This window comes from Alnus glutinosa, chromosome 1, assembly GCF_958979055.1.
Source record: "Alnus glutinosa chromosome 1, dhAlnGlut1.1, whole genome shotgun sequence".
Lineage (NCBI taxonomy): Eukaryota > Viridiplantae > Streptophyta > Magnoliopsida > Fagales > Betulaceae > Alnus > Alnus glutinosa.
The window spans coordinates 35281533-35299592 of NC_084886.1; the positions used below are offsets into that span (position 1 = coordinate 35281533).

Here is an 18060-nt window from a genome sequence, read left to right on the forward strand (position 1 = left end):
TTCTTTGTAGATTTACTTTGACCACAGGAGAACATGGAAAAGAAAAATTAAAAATGAAAAAGCACTTTCTTGTACAACAATTTTCAATTTTCAATACCTGCTAACTACCCCCACCCGTACAATCCTATATATATATATATACATACACATTTACATGTATATGCATGTAGCTATATATATAATAGAAAATGGGTAAAATCTAGAAAATAACATAATTCATGGCATTACAATTTGTCATGCACAACATTTATTATAAATATATAAGTTCCACAACTCGCATGATACTCGTCCTAGAAACAAATACTTCATAATTGAGTATTTTCCCTAGATCAAACCATATACATTTCTTGGTTCCTTAGCTGCCATAATGAAAGTGCTTGTAAAGACTTGGTTATTGGCTTCTTCTGAGAAAGAAATTCTTGAGACACGCATTTCATTGTAGGTCGAGACTTTGGTTTTTCGTGGAGGCATGCAAATGCTATTGTAGCGACAAGGAAAATATCTTGTTGAACCAAATGATTGGGAGGTGGCAAACGTTGATCTAATATTTCATGTAACATCATGTTTTGAGAAGACGATGATGATAATGAGGTCAAGAGTTCTGTTGGATGTCTTCCCATTATTATTTCCAGTGTCACAACTCCAAAGCTATAAACATCGCATTTTTCAGTAACTTTCGTGGTATAGGCAAACTCTGCATATATATATATATATATATATATATATATATATATATATATATATATATATATATATAAAAGAACTATTAAAAATGTAGAAACATATTTTTAATTTTTTATTTCTTTTTCCTTTTTCCTTTTGTATATTTTTCAATTGAAAAAAGTTGGTCAAAACTGGTCATTGCATAAAAATTCTATAGTGAAAGTGGTTGTTTGCATGAATTGATTCAAATAGTAAATGACAAGGTAACCCTACCATCACAAATATTAGGAAAGACATTTTTTCTACATGGCTAATACTTTCTTTTAGAATAATAGGTAGAATAATAAATAAATAAATAAAGTCATAATTTATTGTAAGGAAAAGAATAGTTTACCAGGGGCAATGTAACCGTAAGTGCCGGCAACTAACGTTTGGTTGGAGGAATCCGGATTAAGGAGCTTAGCTGTGCCAAAGTCAGAGACAAAAGCCTCTAGTTTATTGTTCAATAAAATATTGTTGCTTGTTATATCTCGATGAACAATTGCTGGAATGCATTCATGATGCATGTAAGATAAAGCGTGGGCAGTGCCTTTGATGATGTTTAATCTCTTGCTCCAATCCAATTCTATCGCTTCAACATCATTATTTAGGATACAAAATAGGCTTCCCCTTTCCATGTACTCGTAAACCAGAAACATGCATCGCTTATGTAAACAGAACCCATGAAGTTTTATAATGTTTCGATGGCGGATCTCTGTTAACACTTTTACCTCGTTTCTGAAAACTCATATCAAAAGTTGGGTTCTCAGCCTCCAACCGATGAAGTTTCTTCAAGGCAATCACTTTTTCGCATGGTAATTTTGCTTTGTAAACACTGCCATAACCACCGGTTCCAATACAGTATTTTATATCAAAGTCCTCGGTTGCTTCAATGATGTCTTCATATGCAATATGTCCATCATAATTCCATATCGAGAACAAGTTCCCATGCTTTGTTTCTTTTCTTGACTCAAATTGAGGTTTCTTGACCATGCGTCGACATAGAAGAAAGCCCCCAAGAACTAAGAATCCAAGGAAAATGGCGATGGGAACACAAATTTTTGCTTTGGTGACATTCGATTTGTTACGAGTTGGAAGGCAAGGAGGGAAACCTGTGAAGTTACCGCACAAATACTTGTTGCCAATTAATGTGGCAAGTGTATTGCATCGATGAAAATATGTTGGAATTGGACCTGTCAAATAATTGTATGACAAGATGATTGTTTGAATAAAAATGTAACTATTGGGAATATTACCGGTAAGATTATTGTAGCTGATATCCAAGCTCACTAAATTGCCAATAAACCCAAGTTTAACAAGTGCTTCTCCACTAATAAAGTTATGACTAAGGTTAAGATATTCCAACGAATGAAGGTTTCCAAGTTCTGGAGGAATGGAACCATTGATTTGATTGGAATGAAGATACAAATGTTCCAAATTAGTTAAATTACCCAAAGTGGAAGGGATTGGACCAGTGATTTGATTGAAACTAAGAGACAAATATTTCAAATTAGTTAAATTACTCAAAGTGGAAGGGATTGGACCTGTCAGATTATTATGGGACAGAGTAAGGTATGTGAGTTCGGATAAAGTACCTATCTCGACTGGGATACTCCCCCAAAGTCCAGTTTCATAAAGATCAAGGCGGACTAAATTTGGAAAGCAAGAGAGGTTGAGTTTTGACATCTCGCCTCCCAAATAGAATCCACCCATGGCAATCTCTATGACGCTTCCAGCATCATTGCAAGTAATACCAAGCCACTCGCAACGACTTGAGGTGTTGTTGATGTAATTGGTGCCTCTCCAAGACCACCAACCACTCGCTAGCAGGGCGTTTGCTTCTGATTGTAGTGCTGAGGATTGAGATGCCGCAACAAAGTGAGCTGCATAGAAGAAGAAACAGGTAGCCCATGTAATGAACACCATGCTTAATTAATTACAAGTGTATAATGATTGATTGATTGATTGTATAATATATTTGTTCAGGACTCGCTTGAATATATAAGAAAGACAGACGTGTGGAGTGGGTGGGAGTGTTATTTTGTACGTGTTGACGACGACGACGACGTTGAATGTAGCTTAATTTCTCAAAGGCAGGCGGGGTGAAGAGAGTTGTGTATTCCGCATTAATTTTGGAAAGAAAACATGGATGGAGTGATCACTGTTATAATGGACAAGATTAAGCGTACGTGTCCATGCAAATGCGAGGAAGTTTGATCTTTGACTATTTGAGGAAGTTTGGTCTTCCAATAATTAAATGGGTGTGCATATAATTTCCTATGGATCTCCCAATATTTTTCACCTTGTCTCTATCAAATTGGATAGCTCCAATAATTTCCTATGGATCTCTCAATAAGAAAGATATATCGACGTGTGGAGTGGGAGTCAAGGTTTATTGTCTTTTATTGCGTGACACAGGGGCTTTCTCCATCCACATAACACCTCCACAGTTTGGATCTGAAAGCCATGTTTTAACAAGAATTTCTATTTGAGCTAGTTATTTATTTAAAATGAGAAAGATAGATGTGTGGAGTGATCAGAGTGAAGGTTGAGACCAATTATTTTGTATGTGTTGACGTTGATCAATGTCATGTTCATGACTAGTAAATTGTTGAGCTTTGTCGAGGCACGCGGGGGACATGATCAGTACTACTGACTGGTTATTCGTAAAGTAATTAAAGACATTGGCTAGGGTCTCCCATTAGAAGCATTCTAGCTTAATGGCCGGGCTGGAATTCTCAACATAATCCAAATAATTTATGAATGTGGACTTGCTGCGAAGCTACAATGATTTCATATGGATCTCTCAATAATTAGAAAGATATATAGACGTGTGGAGTGGGAGTCAAGGTTAGGTTGAGACCAATTATTTTGGATGCATGTGTTGACGTTGACCAATGTCATGTTTATAACTAGTAAACTGTTGAGCTTTGTCTAGGCACGCGAGAGAATCCTTCCAAGATGGCATCTATTCTGACAGCAAACACAGAAGACGTCTTTCTCAGGCATATAAATGGAATAATACGATAGAAAACGGAAATTACTTGGCCGGGAACAACAAGAAACAGACCACTTGGGCAATTGCATTTCTGAAGCAGAGACATTCAATGCAACAGGGTCCCATTAGAACCATTTTAGTTTGATGGGCTGGAATTCTCAACAGTATTAATGTAATTAACCAGCTACTCTTTTTTAGATTTCCACGAAATCATCTTCCCTTGCAAAGATCCAATTCAAAGTGAACATTTTGCCATTAACAACATGCTCCAACTACTCTTGACTAGCGAACTTGCTGGGAAGCTTGCACTGCTTCGAGTCAAGCCCCTAACTGTTGAAGAATCTACTCTTTTTTGGTACTTGTATTTGGGTTTACTATTCAAACTATTAGACTTTATGATGCGAGTCAATCTTTATCAATTTTTTGTTAGACTCATTTTACTTCAAAAATCATATTTTTTTATTCTGACATCGGATTAAGATCGACAAACTTAGTGGCGTTGGAAAGCTTTTTCAGAGCGCTACAATTTTGTATTTCATGAAAATTTCACAATTCTAACATTTATCAGACAAAAGTTATTGTTTGTATTATTTGTACTGCAAAGTGTTTTTTTTTTGTTTGTTTGTTTTTTTTTTTTTGTTTATTGTTTTTTTTTATTATTATAATTTTTTAGGCTTTCGAATTTAATTAGGCTCTATATAAGCCTATTAAAATGGCTTTAGCCTCCAGTTTACATTTTTTTTTTTTTTTTTCTATCAGTTGATCATTATGAAACACTCTATGAATGATTTTCTATCTCTTTTGCCTTAACTCATTGATAGAATGTTGGTTTGAGAAGAATGTCGATTCTATTGTTGTTTACTATTGCGAACTCACTACATTAACCAACATCAATATCTCGCTGCTCTAAAACTTTAATATTGTGTATATTTAGTTATTATGAGACAAAAGTTATGATCACAAGCACATATTTTTCTTTTTAACTTAGCAGTATTATAACTCATGTATTTTTTTTATTTTTTGTTAATCATTCTCTCTCTTTTTCTTCTTCTTCTTCTTCTTCTTTTTTTTTTTTTTTTTGATGTTAATTTTTTTTTTGCTACAGCCGTTTTTCTCTCTGGGTGGTTTTAGAAAACAATAAAAAAAAAATTAGAAAATTATATTTAAAGAAAATAGAGAATAAAATAGAAAATATACTTGAGTTTACATTGAAAAAAGTAGTAGATACAGTATAAAAATTGTTCTTTTTAATTAGCAAAAATGTATAATATTGCTGGTGATGCTCTCTGATGGAGTTTTAAATGTTATTTTTTTTGGATGATTGTACTTCTGACATTCAACATTGTTTATTCTTTCTTTTTTTGAATGATTTGGGATGGTCTTAGCCTCTTAGTACTTGGTAGAATGATATATTCTCTGAAAATCCTACCCATTTTTGAAAGCAAATATGTCATTCTAAAGGCTTCTTGTCCACCGAATCAAGAGACCGAACGGATCATGTGGGCAACCCACTGCCGAGCTCAATTGCTTAGCATGAGTCGGCCCCGGGAGGGGATTAAGAGCACCCGGCTCCTCCGGCGAAACCCTCAACCAGGAACGAGGTTCCCCCACCAAGAGCAACTTATTCACAGCAGAGGTCAGAACCGAGCACAACACCTCGGCAAAGGACGGCCCCGTCCACTTTGAGGCCAAGCCCATACTCGGCCCTAGCACCTTCGCATCCTTCTTGGTCGACGAAGACGGAGAGCCTTGCCCGCTACCCACCGTAGCAGAGAGGAAATTGACAGCCTTACGCAACTCGCCAGAGAATTTCTACCATCCCCACCCTCCACGACCCTCAGGGATGATAATGAAGCCTTTCCAACTGCCCAAACCAAATACTGTCGCCTCTAAGAATCACCCAGTTCTGTTCCCACCCCTCCGAGCAATCAGAATTTTCGAACCTTCTCGGAAAGACTTGACAAATTCTTGATCTTCTAGAATACCCGTTAGCACCTCCAACGTCGACGCTAACCAATTAGAGCATTGAGCACTCAGTACGACCTCACCCAGAAATTTATTTCTCTTCTCCACCACCCTCAGTACCGACGCCCCATCCAAAGCCATGAATACAAAAGACTTCTCCTCCACAAAAAATTTCTTCTCCATCTCGCTACACCCCCGGAAAACAGACGTCCAAACCTGAATGTTTAGATCGCCGAGACAGAGATACACCCAACCAGAGTAGCACCGACTGACTTCCCTATGAGAAACACAACCTACAAATCCTGCAAATCGAAACTCGGACCCCAAAAATGCACGAAAGCTGCTAGCAAAGAGAGAAGGCGATGTAAACATTCATGTGATAACCTTATAGCAAAACCTTGTTCTGATACCATATATAATGCAGAATCTTATAGTTCAGCACTTACTGACTAAGAGAATCTATGAATCTTGGGTCGTTTGGTGGCTTTGGTGGTCCCTGTGTATACTCCCGGTATACTTAGGGGCGTCTTACGCTTTTTAATAAAATCTTCTTACTTATCCAATAAAAAAAAAAAAAAAAAAAGAATCTTGGGTCGGATTTGGGGGAAACTAACAGATCTGAAGCAGGTCTGTACAGATTACGCTTGTAGGTTGTGTATGTAGTTGGATTATAAGTGTTTAGGGCTTGTGTAATCTGAGTAGAGGGGCTGGAACATAGCCAATGGTAACTTTGAAAGAAAATGGTGAGAAAAAAGAATAAAGATCAACATAGCATCACATTGGGGTTCTTGGACATCACACCCGAGAGAAAAATGCTTCACACATCAAACAAACAGCTGTGTTTTCCATTTTTTTTCCTCTTTCGAAATTACAAATACGTGCCTTAAATGGGCTTACTACCCACCTTGTATTGACTTTCACAATCAAGACATATCTTATAACCTACCCAACTTTTCATTGACTTTTGAAAGTCTGACTACATACCTTATATAGAGCTTACACTAATCAAGCTCAACTAGCCAGCTATTGAGAGCCTTAAGGAAAGACTAAAATACCCCCCAACTTCTAAAATCAAATAAAACTAAATTAAATAACTTCATGTCCTTCCTGTATCAAGTTTTTGATATTCTTTGATTTCTAGCACACATTCTTAAATTTAGTGAAATTTGTGGACATGGCACTGATGTCCACTCCTTCCCGGCGCTTGTTTGGACACCAATAAAATAATTTACCTTGATATGCCCAAAAGAAATGCACATTTTTATTGGTGTGATGCATTCAAGAAACTTAGGTTGGTTTGGTATAGTTTTAAAAAGTGTTTTGGGTTTTGGAAAAAATGAAAATTGAGAAGTGTTTTGGTGGGGGTCACATTTAAAAAAGTGTTTTATGTATAATGTACGGTCCACAAAAGTTTTTTTTTTTATTTTTGGTTGAACTAAAAAGTGTTTTTCAAAAAATAAAATAGACAAAACTAAAAAGGCAAGAAAAAAAAAATGGTTGAGTCTTCTGGAGCTAGCTTCCACAGTGTGAAGGCTACAAGACAAATGCAATAGCCACCGCGGTGTTTGCTATGCAAATCTGGCAATGGCCATCGCGGTGTCTGCCATGCAAATTTGGCAGCGGCCACTGCAATGGTTGTTAGACAAAACCGGCCGTCCCGTGTTGGCTACCATGCACCTCAAGGCTACAAATGCGGTGGCCGCCAAACAAATCGGTAGCTACTCATGATTGTTTGGCGGCCACTACATGGATCAACCCCGTAGTTTTTCAAAGTGTTTTATGTTTTCAAAAATTCCTATTTAAAAATAAGCACATGTTTATAAATAATAAGATTAGCCTTCGCACCTGAAAAAATGAGCACGTGTTTTGAAAAAGAATCTTGTACGAAGGTTTAGGAAGCTTTTAAAAAGTGTTGTGTTTTATTTTTTGAAGAGTGTTGTGTACTGTGTTTTGCTTTTCGAGAAGTGTTTTGTTATTTGTTTTGAAAAGTGTGTTAATTAGTGGGGGCCACATTTGAAAATCCGTTTGGTAACTTTTGTCTAAGAAGTGTTTTCCAACATTTGAAACTTGTGAGTTATGCCTATGAAAAAGACAAAAGGAAAATGAGAAAAGGTTTACTATCCATGATTCTTGTGTGTGGAAATAGATAGTCTAACACCGATAAATAAATATGTTTAATATTATGAATTGACCAAAGCACAAATATATGGTTGTGACCCTGTCTATATATTTTTTTTGAGTTGCCATGTTCCATTTCCATAAATGATGGTATTTTTTGTTAATTTCCATACTCGGGGCTGACTAATTTCTATATCCCACTGCTATAAGCTGGAAAAAAAAAGAACTGGGAGGGGGTGGAGTTAAAGAGAGAAAAGTACATTTGGTGTATGGCTGTGTTAAGTGTCCTCATTGGAGTATTTTTCTTATATTGTCATAGTATTAATCGGTTTATCTCTTTCCTCTGTTTCCTGATTTCTTTCCAGGGCCATTCGGCATCCTGCAAGTGGATATGTTCAAGGAATAAATGATCTAGCCACACCCTTTCTAGTTGTTTTCTTGTCTGAACACTTAGAAGGGGGTGTGGATAACTGGTCAATCTCTAATTTATCTCCAGAAAAAATCTCTAACATGGAGGCTGATTGCTATTGGTGTCTATCGAAGCTGCTTGAGGGTATGCATGACGATTACACATTTGCTCAACCAGGAATTCAGAGGCTTGTGTTTAAATTGAAGGATTTGGTTAGGCGGATTGATGGTAATCCTTTCTTCTAACTCTACTTACTATAGAGCCTCTTTCTTTTTTTTTTGCATTAAATAAATTGATTTACACTGTTATACGTAAATTCTATGCTTGTTTTAGCTCTGTGCCTGTGCATGAGGTGTGTATATTGGGTTGAAGTGGATGTGGGCCCAAAACCTGTTCATATTATGTCATAGTCATTCCAGCGATGTCCATAATTAGTTGATCTTAAAAGCTTTTGGTGCATCCAACCTAGTCAAATGCAGTGAATGGTTGTGGCTTTATGCTTAACAAAATTAAAAGACTTTTTGAGTTAGGGTGTCCTGATTTTGTTAAGGCTAGTGCGACTAGATGACCTTGGCGCTCTATTTTCTTCACTCCTGCCTCTTGGTTTGAAACCTGCAGTAGGATTATGGTTTGCTGTCTAACTACAATGCAAAAGGTTCACCTATTGAATAGTTAGAACAAGGTTAGTAGGGCTTATCAACTTTCACCTCATGAGGTTTCCTTGGCAAGTAAAGTTGAATGGTAGCTTGCAAGTCCCAACCATTCCCGCTTATGTTTGTATGTGCAGCACATATGGAGAGGGAACTTGCGCTAAAAAGTTCCTTCTGTGCTCTACTGATTCAGAGTATTTATTAAAAAAAAAAAAAAAATCTTATGATTTAGATTGTAGTCTCATCCATTTTACTAAACTCTATATTTCTATTGTATGATGAAGTTATGATCATGGGAAATGTTTAAGTGCACAAGTATTTTTGGATAAAAACACCGGCAATATCTACTTTTTAAACTCCCCAAACCACTTCCCACCTTTCTCTACCATCTTTTATTCCATGTTTATCTCCTCTCTCTCTCTCTCTCTCCACAATTTTCTTCTCTTCTACCCCTCTCTTAAAGAAAAATGCCTTGGCATACACATCGGCACTTGCCAAGAGACTAGAATTATTTATAGTTAAGGTTCTTCTGAGCCTGTTTCTTGATGTTATGGTATCCAGGGTTGCCTCAAAACACTACTGAATCTGTTCCAGATTTGTGGAAATAGAGATGTGCTTTGCTCGTTTGACAAGAAATTCAATCTTGCTCTTTTTCTGAGCCTGTTCTTGATGTACTCTCCCACTGTAAGATGATATGTGGGCTTAATTTTGGTGTTATTGCAAACTAATAAAATGGTGGATTGAAATGGAAATTTGAGTTAATTAAGCCATGATGTCCAATAGAAATGTAACATTGGACTGTCACTCATACAGCAAAGCAGAATTTATAACGTTTTTAGTTTTCATTTGGTGTCACCAATATTATATGCCATGAGCTAATTCGATAAGTCCATTGTGGCTACCTTTACAACAATTTAAAATGAAATTAGTAATGTTTGTTTAGATTATAAATGCAAAAAATTCTCCCCCAGAGCATTTCAACCAGTCAGTCTTTTGTAAAAAGACTCGTGTGCGTTAGCAATAGATTTCAGTATGCATCTTACTGGGAAAAAAATGTGTTATTGTTAATTTTGCATTTTTTGAGAACTGTTTCTTTAGGGGTTATATTTTGAATGTAGAAAAATAGAGCATATTTTTCATAGTCACTCCAAGGGCTTTGATGGGAAAGGAACTTTTAAACAGTTGTAATATATAGCTTTCTTGGGTTTCCGAGATCGTTTTGGTGAAGTGGTTTCCGACACGTAAAAATTGTCATCGCCTTACTATATCTAGTACTTGTTTCTTCATTTGTTTTACATTTATGTCCGTCCATAATATGCCAGCCCTATTGACGAGACCACTTTTTTAAACTCCTCTAGAACCTGTTTCAAGACACATGGAGGAGCAAGGGCTGGAATTTCTGCAATTTGCTTTCCTCTGGTTCAACTGTCTTCTAATACGCGAGGTTTGCTCCTCCAGATGCATTTCATGTATTATGAATTGCTTTAATTTTGTTAAGTGAACCAAATATGTAATCTCTAGGTTGCTTAAGTTGTAGCTGAGAACATTTGCAGCAGAGCTTTGGCCATGATCTGGTGCTTTTATCATTTATGCAAAGCTAATACAGGTTCTGTCTTGTTAGATGCCTTTCCATCTTGTTACTCGCCTGTGGGACACATATCTTGCGGAAGGAGATGCATTGCCAGATTTCCTTGTATACATATTTGCCAGTTTTCTTTTAACGGTGAGTGGACACTCTTTGCTTTTGGGCTCATCGATCTGTGGTTAATGGTCGAAAATGTCGATGTCAATGTTACTTTTCACTGCCGTTGGTTTAATAGTGAGAAATAGAAAGGCAAGCATGTTTCACAGCTTTGTTTATAGAAGAGCTTGTACTTCACATGATGTTGCAGTTAACACCAAAGGTGGTGTGATCAATTGCTGTCTAAAATATTCAATTTTCCATGTGGGTGCCACTTTTGAACTTATCATTGTGGTGTTTCTGTAAGCTTCTCATTTGGTCTTGCTATTCATGTGCTTCACTTGGCAGAATTATATCTTCTCTCAAAATGCTACCTATTTCAGAAAGTAAATATGTCATTCTAAAACTGATATCTATCAAAAGATTGTCCTATACTAGCAATAGCATCAGCTGGTCAATTTGTTTCTTAGTAAATGTTATTTTTTTTTGAAACTTTGCAAAACATTTATGAAAGTATGTCTCTGTGAGTCTGTATGGTATTGAAAACATTTTGGCGTTTACCATTTGGTTATGCATTTTTCTCCACACAAATCTCTGGACAGTTGGCTCGTTCGAGTCACATTTTATTTCGTGATAGTGATGATTATATATGAAATAGTTAAAATGAGCTGTTACCTTTTATTCAGTGGTCAGATAAGCTTCAGAAGCTTGATTTCTAAGAATTGGTGATGTTCCTTCAACACCTTCCAACACAGAACTGGACTCACCAAGAGTTGGAGATGATGCTTTCTAGAGCATTTATGTGGCACAGTATGTTTAAGAACTTTCCCAGCCACTTAGCTAGCTAAAGAGAAAATTGTAATATTCATTATTTTTTCTCAGTTTGGAATTTTTATTTTAATTTTTTTTTCTCTTGCTCCAGTGGAGGAAACCAGCCCGTGTTCTCATATGAATTGTGGCTTGTAATATCTGTATTATTAGGCGTTTCTTTTTAGATTTTCTTTGACCAGAGGAGAACATGGAAAAGAAAAATTAAAAATAAAAAAGTACTTTCTTGTACAACAATTTTCAATTTTGTGAATGTAGTCTAGAGGAAATCCAATGTTTTCTTATTTGGTTACATCCATTGCATTCGAATTCCTAGGTAAATGGTGAAGTCCCATGCACCTTAAGACAGGTATACTTTTAATATTTATATGTTTGTTTAGTTGCCACCCCAAAAGGAGCCTCAATTGTTTTTGCTCTTCATTTAATGATGATTATTGTGGTTGAATTTGCCATGCCATTTTGTACTCAAAATTTTAATCATGAAATTGATCATCTCTATTTTACTTGAAGAATTTGGCTTTGGTGCTATAAAAAAAAAGCTACAGCATATTAGTAGGGATGGAGATAGAAGCTCTTATGGGCAAGAGTCAAGGGCAAAAAAAAATTTGTTGGTAATGGCCAATAGGCTAAATTTTTATTTTTTAACTTATAATTTTATTTTTTAACGATGGAAATGTGAAGTCAAGAGGCCTTATATTTGAGTATTAGTTTTGGTGAAAATTTTGATTAAGGAGAGTGGTATTATTTAGGAAATTTGTTGTTGAGTTATGAATTATTTGGGTAAAGGCCGGATGGAATGAGGAAATGAATTGGATTCATTTTTCTTCTATTCTACTTGCATTTTGGCAATATATATATATATATATATATATATATATATATATATATATATATATATATATATATATATATATATATATATATATATATATGGGTAAAATCTAGAAAATAACATAATTCATGGCATTACAATTGTCTTGCACAACATTTATCATAAATATATAAGTTCCACAAATCGCATGCAACTCGACCTAGAAACAAAAACTTCATAATTGAGTATCTCCCCTTGATCAAATCAAATACATTTCTTGGTTCCTTAGCTGCCATAATGAAAATGCTTGTAAAGGCTTGGCTATTGGCTTCTCCCGAGAAAGAAATTTTTGAGACACGCATTTCATTGTAGGCCGAGATTTTGGTTTTTCGTGTAGGCATGCAAATGCTATTGTAGCAAGAAGGAAAATATCTTGTGCAACCAAGTGATTGGGAGGTATTTCATGTAACATCATGTTTTGAGAAGATGACGATGATAATGAAGTCAGGAGTTCCGTTGGATGTCTTCCCATTATTATTTCCAGTGCCACAACTCCAAAGCTATAAACATCGCATTTTTCAGTAACTTTCAAGGTATAGGCCAATTCTGCATTAAAAAAAAAAAAAAAAAAAAAAAAAAAAAAAAAAAAAAAAAAAACTATTAAAAATGTAAAAACATATTTTTAATTTTTTTTTTCTTTTTCCTTTTTCCTTTTGTATATTTTTCATTTGAAAGAAGTTGGTCAAAACTTGTCATTGCATAAAAATTCTATAGTGAAAGCGGTTGTTTGCATGAATTGTTTCAAATAGTAAATGACAAGGTAACCCTACTATCACAAATATTAGGAAAGACATTTTTTCTACATGGCTAATACTTTCTTTTAGAATATTAGGTAGAACAATATATAAATAAATAAAGGCATACTTTATTGTAAGGAAAAGAATAGTTTACCTGGGGCAATGTAACCGTAAGTGCCAGCAACTAACGTTTGGTTGGAGGAATCAGGATCAATGAGCTTAGCTGTGCCAAAGTCAGAGACAAAAGCCTCTAGTTTATTGTTCAATAAAATATTGTTGCTTGTTATATCTCGATGAACAATTGCTGGAATGCATTCATGATGCATGTAAGATAAAGCGTGGGCAGTGCCTCTAATGATGTTTAATCTCTTGCTCCAATCCAATTCTATCGCTTCAACATCATTATTTAGGATACAAAATAGGCTTCCCCTTTCCATGTACTCGTAAACCAGAAACATGCATCGCTTATGTAAACAGAACCCATGAAGTTTTATAATGTTTCGATGGCGGATCTCTGTTAACACTTTTACCTCGTTTCTGAAACTCATATCAAAAGTTGGGTTCTCAGCCTCCAATCGATGAAGTTTTTTCAAGGCAATCACTTTTCCACCAGGTAATTTTGCTTTGTAAACGCTACCATAACCACCGGTTCCAATACAATATTGTATATCAAAGTCCTCGGTTGCTTCAATGATGTCTTCATATGCAATATGTCCATCATAATTCCATATCGAAAACAAGTTCCCATGCTTTGTTTCTTTTCTTGACTCAAATTGGAGTTTCTTGACCATGCGTCGACATAGGAGAAAGCCCCCAAGAACTAAGAATCCAAGGGAAATGGCGATGGAAACACAAATTTTTGCTTTGGTTACAATTGATTTGTTACTAGTTGGAAGGCAAGGAGGGAAACCCGTAAAGTCACCGCACAAATACTTGTTGCCAATTAATGTGTCAAGTGTATGGTACTGATCAAAATTTGTTGGAATTGGACCTGTCAAAGAATTATATGACAAGTTGACTGTTTGAATAGAAACGTAACTATTGGGAATATTGCCGGTGAGATTATTGCAGCTGATATCCAACCTCCGTAAATGATCAATAGTCGTCCCACGTTCAACAGGTGCTTCTCCACTGATAAAGTTATGACTAAGGTCAAGATCTTTCAACGAACGAAGGTTGCCAATTTGAGTGGGGATATGACCAATGAGATTGTTATGATCAAGAGACAGACTAGACAAACTCTTCATGTTCCCTATTTCAATGGGGATGGAACCTTTAATTTGATTTTGACTGAGGTACAATTCTTCCAAATTAGTTAAATGACCCAAAGTGGAAGGGATTGGACCATTGAGGCTGTTATTCGAGAGGTACAAGATAATTAAATTCTTCAAGTTTCCTATTTGTGGGGGAATGGAACCATTGATTTGATTGGAATAAAGAAACAAATATTTCAAATTAGTTAAATTACCCAAAGTGGAAGGGATTGGACCAATTATTTGATTAAAACCAAGAGACAAATATTTCAAATTGGTTAAATTACCCAAAGTGGAAGGGATTGGACCATTGATTTGGTTGGAATCAAGATGCAATCCTTCCAAATTAGTTAAATTACCCAAAGTGGAAGGGATTGGACCATTGATTTGATTGGAATGAAGATACAAAACTTTCAAATTAGTTAAATTACCCAAAGTGAAAGGGATTGGACCATTGATTTGATTGGAATGAAGATACAAAACTTCCAAATTAGTTAAATTACCCAAAGTGGAAGGGATTGGATCAATTATTTGATTGGAATAAAGATACAAATATTCCAAATTAGTTAAATGACCCAAAGTGAAAGGGATTGGACCATTGAGGCTGTTATTTGAGAGGTACAAGATAATCAAATTCTTCATGTTTCCTAGTTTTGGGGGAATGGAACCACTGATTTGATTGGAAAAAAGATACAAACGTTCCAAATTAGTTAAACTACCCAAGGTGGAAGGGATTGGACCATTGAGGCTGTTATTTGAGAGGTACAAGATAATCAAATTCTTCATGTTTCCTAGTTTTGGGGGAATGGAACCACTGATTTGATTGGAAAAAAGATACAAACCTTCCAAATTAGTTAAACTACCCAAGGTGAAAGGGATTGTACCATTGATTTGATTGGAAGCAAGAGACAATCCTTTCAAATTGGTTAAATTACCCAAAGTGGAAGGGATTGGACCAGTGATTTGATTGGATGAAAGATACAAATATTCCAAATTAGTTAAACTACCCAAAGTGGAAGGGATTGGACCAATGATTTTATTGAAAACAAGCAACAAATCTTCCAAATTAGTTAAGTTACCCAAAGTGGAAGGGATTGGACCATTGATTTGATTGGAATCAAGAAACAATTCTTTCAAAATAGTTAAATTACCCAAAGTGGAAGGGATTGGACCAATGAGCATGTTACCACCTAGGTCTAAGACAACCAAATTATTCAGCATTCCTATTTCTGATGGTATGGAACCATTGATTTGATTGGCATACAAAATGACATGGGTGAGATGGATTAAAAGCGAAAGAGAGGTAGGGATTGGTCCAGTGATTTGATTAGAAGAAACGTTAAACATCACTAATTGGGTGAGGTATGTAAGTGAAAGAGGCAACTCACCTGTCAGTTTATTATGGGACAGATCAAGGTATGTGAGTTTGGATAGAGTACCTATCTCGACTGGGATACTCCCCTGAAGTCCGGTGAAGGAAAGATCAAGGCGGACTAAATTTGGAAAGCAAGAGAGGTTGAGTTTTGACATCTCTCCCAAATTGAAACCACCAGAGCTCATGACAATCTTTGTGACGCTTCCAGCACCATTGCAAGTAATACCAAGCCACTCGCAACGACTTGAGGTATTGTTGGTGTAATTGGTGCTTCTCCACCACCCACTCGCAAGCATGGCGTTTGCTTCTAGTTGTAGTGCTGAGGATTGAGATGTTGCAACAAACTGAGCTGCATAGAACAAGAAACATGTAGCCCATGCAATGAACACCATGCTTAATTACAAGTGTATAATGATTGATTGATTGTATAATATATTTGTTCATGACTGGCTTTAATATATAAGAAAGATAGATGTGTGGAGTAGGTCGGAGTTAATTTGTGTTGACGACGACGTTGAATGTGGAGTACGTTCGTTCATGATCGAGTAGGTAGTCAACATTGTGTTGAGCTTAATTTCTCAAGGCACGCACGCGGGGTCGGGATTAATAATTGTGTTGTGTATTCCGCATTTTGTGAATTTGCTTTTGAAAGTGGACCTGGCCGGCCAGCCTTAATTAAGTAAGATTCTTTCTCTATCTTTAACAAAATTTTCAAACTATTAATTATACATGGATCGAGGATGGGATTCATGTGCAAAACGCGTCTCACATTATTGAGTGATCATCAATAAAATTGGAGCGCATCGTGACTCACGTTATTAATTCTTGATTGGAAATTAATCATTAAATTGCAAAAATTAATTTGGTTTTGATTGGATTGAATAAGTATTAATTTACTACACCCAATGATCTCTCAATAAGAAAGTTATATAGACGTGTGGAGTGGAGTCAAGGTTGAACGTGTGGAGTGGGAGTCAAGGTTGAGACCAATTATTTTGGATGTGTTGACGTTGGTCAATGTCATGTTCATGACTAGTAAACATGGGCATATGACAAGTTGCTCATGAGAGAATCCTTCCAAGACGGCATCTATATATTATCCGATAGAAAACGGAAATTCCTTGGCTGGGAACAACAAGAAACAGACCACTTGGCCAATTGCTATGCACCTGAAATGACATTTTCCTAGTTATGAGGGAATGGAAGTTTGCAGTACTATTTCGAGTTAGGCCCCTAATTTTTGAAAAAATTTACTCTTTTTTGGTACTTGTATTCGGGTTTACTATTCAAACCATTAGAGTTTATGATGCGAGTCAGTCTTATCAGTTTTTTGTTAGACTCATTTTACTTCAAAAATCATTTTTTTTTTTTTTATTATTCTGACATCGGATTGAGACAAACTTAGTGGCATTGGAAAGCTTATTCAGAGTGCTACAATTTTGTATTTCATGAAAATTTCGCAATTCTAACATTTACCAGACAAAAGTTATTGTTTTGTGTTATTTGTACTGCAAAGTGTTTTTATTTCTTTTTTTTTTATTATAATTTTTTAGGTTTTCAAATTTAATTAGGCTCTATATAGGCCTATTAAGATGGCTTTAGCCTCCAGTTTATGTATTTTTCTATCAGTTGATCAAAATGAAATATTCTATGAGTGATTTTTTATCCCTTTTGCCTTGACTCATTGATAGAATCTTGTTTTGAGTAAATCACACAAATGAAGAAAAAAAAAATCCATAAAACATTCAAATGAATTAAAATATAAAACCATTACTTTTATTAAATCGAAACTCCTAGACCGAATCAACCTTGAATTCAACTACCTCAAGACCACAAAAGAAATAAGAAAAGAAAAGCAAAGTAATTCAAAAAACAAAACAAAACAAAACAATTTACTTGAATGTTGTTGCTAGTGTTTATTATAGGAGGACGGACCATAGGTTTTGCTCAATTCGTTTCCTTCAAGAGGAGACTTGTTGACTTCAAGGCTCTAGCAAAGAGTAATATAGAGTAAACACTAATACTTTGATACTTCTTAAAAGTAAGAAGAGAAAGGTAGAAATCTTAAATAATTTAATGACAGCAAAATTTGACCTTTTTATTATTTTTTATCCAACCAAAGAAAGTTAATTAAGGATATATATTAAATGCACCTTTAATTTTATTACACTTGAAATATATAGACCGGTTCAGTTTTACTTAAATGACCGATTTTTTACTTAAAGGAAAAGAGAGAGATAGAAATTAGAGAGAATTTGTGACGACCTGTTTTTTTTTTTTTTTTAATTTTTAATAAAACATTTACATAAATATTCGTGCTTTAAAATATAAACGGATCTTCACAGTGGCACGACGATATATCGCAAAGTCAACATATGGTACATCTCCCATAATATGAATCTGGTATATCAGAGTATAACATCTATTCATCTATGCAGCGGAAAACATAAATCTAAATAGCGGGAATCATAAC

The 18060-nt window shown here is 35.5% G+C and overlaps 2 protein-coding genes and 1 pseudogene across 2 annotated transcripts; 1 reads left to right on the forward strand and 2 right to left on the reverse strand.

The window, feature by feature from the left end:
• Positions 1–329: 329 nt before the first annotated feature.
• Positions 330–2751, reverse strand: LOC133859422 (MDIS1-interacting receptor like kinase 2-like; annotated as a pseudogene).
• Positions 2752–8123: 5372 nt separating this feature from the next.
• On the forward strand, positions 8124–11599 carry LOC133879379 (GTPase-activating protein gyp1-like). The gene is made up of 4 exons (XM_062317923.1): positions 8124–8420; positions 10201–10286; positions 10464–10565; positions 11210–11599. The coding sequence occupies exons 1-4, from the start codon at positions 8294–8296 to the stop codon at positions 11240–11242; spliced, it is 348 nt and encodes a 115-aa protein (XP_062173907.1). The 5' UTR covers positions 8124–8293; the 3' UTR covers positions 11243–11599.
• Positions 11600–12410: 811 nt separating this feature from the next.
• On the reverse strand, positions 12411–15979 carry LOC133859431 (probable leucine-rich repeat receptor-like protein kinase At1g35710). The gene is made up of 3 exons (XM_062294836.1): positions 15220–15979; positions 13114–15126; positions 12411–12768 (listed from the first exon to the last, which is right to left on the reverse strand). Exons 1-3 carry the CDS (start codon positions 15977–15979, stop codon positions 12422–12424), a joined length of 3120 nt encoding a protein of 1039 aa, XP_062150820.1. The 3' UTR covers positions 12411–12421.
• Positions 15980–18060: the final 2081 nt, after the last annotated feature.

Excerpts from the sequence above, each read along its gene's own strand:
- LOC133879379 (XM_062317923.1), top strand. The coding sequence starts at position 8,294 with ATGGAGGCTGATTGCTATTGGTGTCTATCGAAGCTGCTTGAGGGTATG. Across the intron at positions 10,287-10,463 it reads ACTGTCTTCTAATACGCGAG|ATGCCTTTCCATCTTGTTAC; the intron begins GTTTGCTCCTCC and ends CTGTCTTGTTAG. Across the intron at positions 10,566-11,209 it reads TTGCCAGTTTTCTTTTAACG|TGGTCAGATAAGCTTCAGAA; the intron begins GTGAGTGGACAC and ends CCTTTTATTCAG.
- LOC133859431 (XM_062294836.1), bottom strand. The coding sequence starts at position 15,979 with ATGGTGTTCATTGCATGGGCTACATGTTTCTTGTTCTATGCAGCTCAG. Across the intron at positions 15,127-15,219 it reads TCCAATCCCTTCCACTTTGG|GATTGTCTCTTGCTTCCAAT; the intron begins GTAGTTTAACTA and ends CCAATTTGAAAG. Across the intron at positions 12,769-13,113 it reads TTACGGTTACATTGCCCCAG|AATTGGCCTATACCTTGAAA; the intron begins GTAAACTATTCT and ends TTTTTAATGCAG.